The 9,300-nt window shown below is 38.3% G+C and overlaps 1 protein-coding gene across 1 annotated transcript in view; it reads left to right on the top strand.

Moving 5' to 3' along the window:
* The first annotated feature begins 476 nt into the window (after window positions 1-476).
* LOC147867110 (uncharacterized) overlaps window positions 477-9,300 on the top strand; it is a 77,600-nt gene continuing 68,776 nt past the window's right edge. Inside the window, exons 1-3 of the mRNA XM_087339663.1 lie at window positions 477-1,920; window positions 2,379-2,451; window positions 2,545-2,707. Of these exons, the coding sequence (XP_087195789.1) occupies window positions 623-1,920; window positions 2,379-2,451; window positions 2,545-2,707 (1,534 nt within the window). The 5' untranslated portion in view covers window positions 477-622. The remainder of the gene's footprint in view (window positions 1,921-2,378; window positions 2,452-2,544; window positions 2,708-9,300) is intronic.

Here is a 9,300-nt window from a genome sequence, read left to right as displayed (position 1 = left end):
TCTTGTGTCTGTCTCTGTGTGTGTAATGTGTAATGTGTAATTAATGCCTCCTGTCTTTTCCATCATCATCAGATAATACATACATACATTATTACATATATATATATATAATCTCTGTGTGTGTGTGTATACCTTAACCAGAAAATCTCTCCCCATATTTCTTAACGAAAAATGATTCAGCCCCTCATTAATGGCGATTGAATCGCTCTAATTTCAATACAAACACAGACAGACAGAAAAACAGACAGATATCTAGATATCTGTATGTATGTATGTGTATGTGTATATGACGGTATGTGGATGTGTATGTATGATTGAGAGATAGGCAGAGGGACAGAGAGATCGATAGGGAACGGAAAGCTCACCATCCTCATTCGGAATTCCCTTTTGTGCAATTTAAATTAATTTGATTGCATTCGATTTTGAATCTTTGAAGACCTTTTATGTATGTATGTATGTAAATGATTATAAGTGTGGCGGCTCGATCATGATTATTGCTGTGCTTACAGCAATTCGCTCCGATTCGATCGATCGACGGCGCTTTCGATCCGAGTAGAAGTGGCATGTCATGACCCCTTCTGCTGTCTCCGATCCAGATTAAGCAGAGAGCCATTCGATCCCGATGAGAAGCTCCATCATGATCATTCCATGTGGTGGCCATCAGAAGAATGCCGACGAAGAAGCCATAGTTGAAGCAGAGATGATGATCCACAGCACTCTCAGCCCCCATAACAGTAGCAGCGATGCCAGAATCTCTGCACAGGAAAATGGCCACCGGAACTGTGGCGATGGCACAGGCAGGAGTCATCTGTACTGCCATAACCCTAGATCTGTGGTGAGCGACCCTGGCAGAGAAGAAGAAGAAGAAGAAGAAGAATGCGTCGATGATAATGTCACTGATCTTGACCTAAAACCTCCTTCCGCCATGCTCAATACCGATCAGAGCAATACCTCTGGTTTATTCATGGTCCGATCAAGCGAACAATCAGCGATACGACGCGACAGGATTCATCGCATCAGAGATGACTGGCTGGACCTCCGCCTCGGCATTGGGTCGCACGACGATCCGTCCGACAGATTCGCTAGAACGATCGATAATACCTGTCGTCTGCATGACTTTGATGCCTCGCGCAATGGTTCAGCAGAGACTGCAGGATTGTGCACGCTTCAGCTTCTGCCCCAGACTGGTCCGGGTCCATCAGAATCGCCATTACTGGCCGGGAAACTACGTGGTGACCTAATAATCGGCGCGAACATGAAGTCGTATCGCGAGATTAATCGTAAAGATGAAGACCAGGACCTCGATTCTTTAACAGGGAGCCATTGTCAGAACACAGATTACGCGTATTTGAATCAGCTTAACAGTATCAGAGACCAATTGTGTGGCGTTTCGCCGACTGTGAACGGTTCAATGCTGCTCCAAGGAGGCCATTCCATAGCTTCCCCAACAGTTCCTACTCAACCTATCCATTTTAACAGAAGAACTGCAGAGCTTCAACAATGGCCTGCATCAGATCATATCAAAGCATTGTGCGATGATGAGGGGAGCATGGTGATCAAAAGCACTATCAAAAACCCTAGTAATGCTTATGATAGTAGCCTGTTACAGCCCGATTTAAATATTCGGAGTGGCAAGCCTAGATTAATTTCACAACAAGATTATACCTCCAATGCATCTTCTAATCACAGGCACCATCAATCCATGAATCTATCCACGCCATTATGGACGCAGAGCGCCTTTCAATCCAGAGATCCAACGGTTGGTCTGTTTTCAGCATTTAACAGTCGTGTTAGCTCTCCTGATATTATTAACACGAGGTCAAGAACTCGCGCTGTATCAGGTTTCTGGTTTGCTCTTCAGCCTGATGATCCAAATCATTTGTCACAAGAGGAGGTCCCAAAACCATACTTGAGAATAAGGTATTCGCTAGATAAATGTAGTCATTCTGATCTATCAATGTATGTGAATTAAACCTTTTTGCATATGCAATTCAAATCGCATTGTATTTTCTCAGTGATGCACCCAATCGGATTTATTTAAGTATGTGAGTTAATCTTGTTTCTACATCTGCAGTAAAAATCGCATCCATTTTCTCAATGATACACCCAAACCTGATTTATTTATGTATGTAAACTAATCTTGTGCATATGCAGTAAATATCGCAATCAATTTTGTTAGTGATACACCCGATCTAATTCATATATGTATGTGAATGAATCTTGAGCATATGCAGTAAAAAGAATCGCAATCAATTTTCTGTCAAATACTATTGCATGTCCAATAGTTCTGATCAGCCAGTCTACATGTCTTGATTGATCCTTAATGGCTTCTTCGTCTTATCTCTTTCTGATTGATTTTTCTTTTTAACATTTCGTAGAGATGGAGAGATGCCTATCCATGCCGTGAAGAAATATCTGGTAACCAAATTAGGTCTTTCAAGTGAAGCGCAGGTATGCCTAACATTCATGGAGGCAGAATTCTATTACATGTACAGGATTGAGAAATGCATGAATAATTTAGAGTTCTGCGTTATTGTTGAGAAGTTTCAGGTGGAGTTGAAATGCAGAGGGAGATGCCTAGCCGAGAATGCTTCATTGAAGAGTGTTCGAGATGAGATATGGCTACCTTCTGATTCCAGCCTAAAGCAAACCCTAATCTTTAATAGTAACACAGATTACAGTTCTATTAGTAAAATTAATCCCAACCTTAACCCTAACCCTAACCCTAACAATTCGCATTTGTTGAAGGAATGTGTGCCCATACTCTCCTATCACATATCGAAATCTAGTGCTATTAATACATTGGCTCTGAAGACCTAAACTGAGCAATTGGATTAAAACCTCAGATTATTCATTAGAAAGAAACTGAAAGAGCAAAAAGCATCTAATTAGTTGAAAGACTAAATGATGGATGCAAAAAGAAACGAGAACCCTAATTAGTCGAAGGATTAATGAAGGAGGTTTACTCCTCTGTTTCATAAGATTCCACTTCCAATTATTATTATTTTTGTTGAAGGAGAATTATTTATCTCAATTTTTTGGAGGACCATTACTAATACTAACTATACTATATTTGGAAATCCTTGGGCCTTGAATCATCAATGTACAGAGTGGATTGGATCTCTTCTAATTATGTATTGATCCTCATATATTCTTTTCCAAAATTGTCGTTCCATGTTTCATGATGCATTCCATTCGTCAATTCCATTCATCCATTCCATTCCATTGATAATGCATTCCATTCATCAATGGAATGGAATTGATGATGCATTCCATTCCATTCATCCCATTCCATTCAATTAACCATTCATTCCTCCATTCATGGCTTGTCCATGAAGATTTATGTCCATTATCTGTTATACCCTGTGATCCTTGATGAATGTATCTCGAGAGTTGGTTAATTTCTCGAGTTATGAAGTCTTGTATGGAGTGCCTATGACGATGACACACATAATGTTGTCCAATGTTGGTCGTGACACTTCAATTAACAACTCAATTCCCCCTACTGAAGATCTCTCATAGTGATTTGCAAGTCTCGAGCTGTACCAATACATCATTAGATGTTTTCGTGAGAGGTGGGCTTGTGTCATTATATTGGTCGAGAGACTTAAAATAATTACTCAATTTCCCCACCGAATCCTTAGTAGTGTGCCTTTTGAGGAGTAAGTTGTACCAACACATCATTATATGTTAGTTGGGCTTGTAACATGTGTACATATCGTGTACTCTAAGGTAGTTTATCCCTTCGAGACGAGACATCTCTGCGAGGTGCTAATCGAATATATGTTTTATGACATGTGGGACAAAAGTGGGGGCAGGGATTTTGGTCTTTATTTGTGAGAGGTTTTGGAATTTTATGCCTTATCCACCTTGTTTGCTTGTAATTCGGGGAACGAGCCTTAACGAATGTAAAGATATAATGACAAATGAGTGAATGTTTTCATCCTAATAACCAAATCTCCATGGAACTTCGAAGTGTGAACATCGAATGCTTCTTCATGATGACTCCAATGTTATATGTGCATAGGGGTGTTTAGTTCTTTTCATAGGAGATTTCACTTCAAACCTTGGGTCATAATGTATACATAGCCCCTAATACCAATGTGCACATTGGTATTTGTTTATCGATATCAAAACATATGATATATCCACAAGTGTGTATGTCACACTCTATGTCCCTTTCATGTAGGTACACAAGTTGATATGATGTGTTGCTTTCTCCAATGTACTAGTTTAATGTTGGAGTTGTTATGAAGAGGTGTGTTTTTGTCCAATGGTAGCATAGAGGAATAAATGACTGTCTAATAGACTGTAGGACCATCATCTATCTCCTAGATGGTTTGTATAAATACTCAAGTTGTAGGACCATTATGCATGTATGGTGCCATAAGAAACACCTTTGAGTAAATTTCAAGCCCATTTCAAGCGGGCTAATGGGTGCTACAATCTGAAAAACACTCAGCTCAACCCAAAATGTTAAAGATGTATATCCAAAAAGCCCAACACTTGGTTTCTCCTCCTTCGATACGTTGTCGAATTCATAATGAAACTTCTTCATAGTATCAAGTTGCAGTTTCATTCCATTTATGATGGAGGGGGGGGGACCTGATGCCAATATTTGAACCTTTCTATCTTCATAAGTTATCTCATTTTTGTAATGCATTATTAAATTTTTGAAATCCATAGGAATATTAAGTGAGACTTTTGTTAATGTGAATTTAATCATTAATTGATCCTTACACATTTACATTAATGATTCATTGCGCATTTTTACGTTTTTTCAAGAAGTGCATTTTTTAGTTGGTTATGTCAACTTCAAATGTAATTACTTTGTGCGTGTTCTACAATATTGTACATTATTGTTAGATGGAGATTAGTCAAACACTAACGATTCAAATTTCCACCAAATCTATGGGGAAAAAACAATTGTATAAATCAATAAATATTGTAACAATTTGGGTTTTTCACTAGTACAATGACTATTTTAAGGAAGCTTGAACTTTGCACAATTGAGACCTTTTTTTAAAAGGTAACGTTTATACATGATTGGTATTAGAGATGGAGTATAAGGAGACTAAGCATTTGTATTTGTGCATTTGAAGAGGCAATTGTGTCTTATGAGACTTGGACATTATACTTGGCCTATAAGTTTATAGTAATCAGTTGTATTAGCTTGTAACTTCTTAATTAGTAGAAACATGGATTGCATAAGTGTTAAGTTGGTTTTTAGGTTCTTCATTTTGTCATTAACAAAAAGAGAATTGTGAGATGATTAAGAGTGATTTATTGGACGTTTAATGTAATTGTGATAAGCTTGGGAATTGATGATTTGTTCTTCCCATGTCACTAGCAATAGGGTGGATGATGATTGGGCATGCCATATGATCTTGTTAAGGATACATAACTCCAATCGAAATTAAGACATGCATGTGGTGTATCAACCTTGAGTTGACACATCTAATGTGGCATGCTTGTAAGGGACATTGATTCTCACTTGAAGTCTTAGGTAAGCTTTTTGTTAGCCCCCATAGCGACAATTAAGTTACTTTTTGAGAAGGACCTTTAAACGAAAGAGAAGGATGCATATGACATACCAAGAAACTAATTTAAGTATAAGGAAGTGGTGAGTGTCATTATGTTTTCGACATGTAGTGTGAAACCACCATGGATAGGGAATAAAATAATAATATGAGCATGTACGTTAAACGTGCCACAAAGATATATTCATGGAAGGCAAGATTCAAACTTTGCACCTTCAAAGTATGAAGCATTGTATTTACCAATAGGGTAGCTACTATTGAGTGTTTGATTTCTCATTTGAGATAGAGACTTTGATAATGTGGCAAAGCTCTACTGTCATACATGTGTGCCTTCTTTAGACCCAAGGTACGATCCATGTTCGTACACAATGGTATGGGACATCGGCGGGGGACTCAAATCCGTCTCTCACATTCTCTAGGGGGTGCTTGGGAGGATTGGCACCCTTTCTTCCTTATTTCCGCCTTAATTTTTCTTAACATTAATTAAGATTCTAACAGTTCAAAACCACATGCACTAACCCATGGTTTCAATGTTGGAAGCCCATGACCCATCCTCTCTAGTTCAAGTCCTCGGTGGTCTTGCTACCGTTTCATAAGACGTGAGTAGCTTTGTGACAAGTGAGAGGTTTAAGCATCCTTAATTAGTAGAGTAAGTGCTTTAATTTAAATGATCAAACCTTAACCGTCTCTTTTTTTTTAGAATAATTTTCACGTACCTTCAAATTTTTTTAGAATAATGCCAAGTGCAAGGAGTTTAAGTAAGTATAATTATACCTTCAAATTAGTTGGTAGACACAAATGCCACAACATTGAATATACATTAACAGAGGACCACTACTCAAAAATTTTAAATAAGAAAAGACTCAATATTATAAATCTTGGAATACGCCTCAAACTTTCTTGAAGCCTCACATATGCATTATAGAAACACAAAGGAACCTTGAGTTATGATAGTACTAGAAGTATTGAATGAGATATGGAGTATGCTCTAACCCTTAGGTGTTGTCTTTTGTGCGATAGTGGTTTGCAATATAGGTCATAGAGACAAGGATAATCTTCACTTGATATACATGCTTGTCAGCTACAACAATGATGAGAATGTAGTTATCAACACTTGGCAACCATGGCAGATTTGCTTAGTCAATAGTAGTGGAAGCTATTGTTTGTCTAGCAATGATAATGTAATGACATCCACCAACCAATGAATTACACATGCACTTTGCTGCCAACAAGGCCACACTAACACCCAACGAATTCCCACACGATCCATGAGCCTTGACATGCATTTGTATGGTTGTTTGATATCTCGCCCTTACATGCTTTCCTTTTGGAAAAAAATATCCTTCAAGAGTTCATTTAGCCATCCATATAGGATGTATAGATAAAGTCACACAACGAAACAATGAGGCCAATGTGGAATCACCCCTAGATGACACCATGGTGCTTCTTGAATTGATGATCTCAACCGGAAGTTAAGGGAACATTGTTAAGTTTCCATAGGACACCCCACCTCTTATGCTATGGTTCGATGATAACCTATGTTATGGTTCGAAACTTCGAGGATAATCGCAGACCCCTTGGAGATATAATAGAGTGACAGAGGTAAACATTATAAAAGCCTAGGCATAGATAGAGGTAAATTCAGGTAATATATGTAAATTCTTATACTCTTCCAAGTGCGAAAGGGACATAATTATAATAAGCGTAAGAAAAGAAGAATCACTAAGGTAAAACTAAAAACCTTTTGTAAGGGTTTTTCGTCATTCTAATCCTAGAGCTAAACCTTAAACCTTTCTTTCTCTCCCTTATCTAATCTTGTAGCCTAATCTTTTTATCTAACTAAGATGGTAATTACATAACTGGATTAATGGAAGCTACATTGTGTTGGAGATTTCTTGTTTCTTAATTCTCTAAGGAGTGTCTCAAACGTGATGAAGTCTCTCATGTGTTTAGTTTTATTATTAATAGTGTGAATATCATTAAGATTAGATTATGGTTAGAGTTTTCTTTAATAGTTATCCTATAGTACATTAGAAGCTCGAGAATTGTTGATACCCACTCTCACCCATCTTGCCAACCAAAGGGTGATTGGTGATTTGGCACATCAAGCATCAGGTGGTTCTCAAGTACAACACAAAGTAAGAACCAATTTTAGCAAACACACTAAAAGAGGCTACAAACACGAACAACCTAGTGCCCAACTTCTCGATCTTCCACACTTCCCAATCACACACTACTACAAGATATCTTTACTACACATTTTGTGAAGAGGCTAGTGTTGAGGAGAATGTGGCAACATTCATTTCTATGTTGAATGTGAATCACTTCGCTCAACATCTCAAGTTTGAACTTTTATCCTTTCAAAGCCCACAAACTAGGATCTCTTAGATGTCCAAGTAAAGAATTGGTAAAAATCAAACTTTGTATGACCTTTTGATGAATGTTTAATAAGACGCTCTCTATTACGGGGTTATTCAAGAACTTTCACATAGCTTGTCAACATATAAGTAGGGTTAGGTAGTCCCTTGTTCTTAAGAGTAGCGTCGCCCATAAGGGACATGGTGGTCCCAAGATGACACCTACTATTCCAACAACTCTTCAAGGAGTGATGACTTGTCACCTAAATAGAGTCTTGACGAGTCTTGTTGGATCAACAATTTCTACATCGATAAAGAGACGAGTGTGGTGATCATAAGAACCATGTTATAAACACCAATAGCAACACAATAACAAGGGTGAGCAGGATCATTACCCCCTTCAAATAACAACCCCTTCACCTCAAAACATCCAGAGTCAATAACCTGTCAAGACCATTAAACTTCGACTGTAAGAATGGCCATGGTTGCCCCACATTTATGAATTTGGCTTTTTTTATGCTAGCAGTTGGGGCACTACAACCAAACCCAAGCACCTTTTCCCTCTAGTTTCCTTCCAGGCCTTACTTACATCATGTTTTGATGCACAACTTAATCACTTGATAGGGGTCACATCTATAACATTGCCGACCCTCCCAATGAATATTCTTGTGGATGTCACATTTGCAAATCCAATGATAAGTCCTCTAGTGTTGAAGAAGGATTTTCCAATCCTAAACCTTCTAGAGGTTGTGATAAACCATAAGTTAGCCATCAATATGATTGGGGTGGACACATGCCAATGGCTTGCCCCCCATTTATGAATTTGGTTTTTTTTATGCTAGCAGTTGGGGCACTACAACCAAACCCAAGCACCTTTTCCCTCTAGTTTCCTTCTAGGCCTTACTTACATCATGTTTTGATGCACAACTTAATCACTTGATAGGGGTCACATCTATAACATTGCCGACCCTCCCAATGAATATTCTTGTGGATGTCACATTTGCAAATCCAATGATAAGTCCTCTAGTGTTGAAGAAGGGTTTTCCAATCCTAAACCTTCTAGAGGTCATGATCAACCATAAGTTAGCCATCAATATGGTTGGGGTGGACACATGCCAATGGTTGGGAATCAAGATCAACAATGTGGGTTGCATGCCTATTTCTCCTCGAGATGGCAGACAAGCTATTGGCATAGTCATAATTAAGAACTAGATACCCCTTCAATATTTCAATGGTAGTACATAAGTTGGCTAATCTAAGCACCTAACCCTTGCTTAACACCTAATTATGCTTAAAGGGTAAAAGGAGGAGATTGATAGGATTCTCCACGAAGGCTTCATTCAACCACGTTAAAAATACAAGTTGGTTCAATGTCGGAATTAGTTCCAAAGAAGAATAAGAGG

This window comes from Azolla caroliniana, unplaced genomic scaffold, assembly GCF_043228905.1.
Source record: "Azolla caroliniana isolate FFs.n. ecotype wild unplaced genomic scaffold, voAzoCaro1.0.p SCAF_2, whole genome shotgun sequence".
NCBI lineage: Eukaryota > Viridiplantae > Streptophyta > Polypodiopsida > Salviniales > Salviniaceae > Azolla > Azolla caroliniana.
This window is presented reverse-complemented; position numbering and strand designations above follow the sequence as displayed.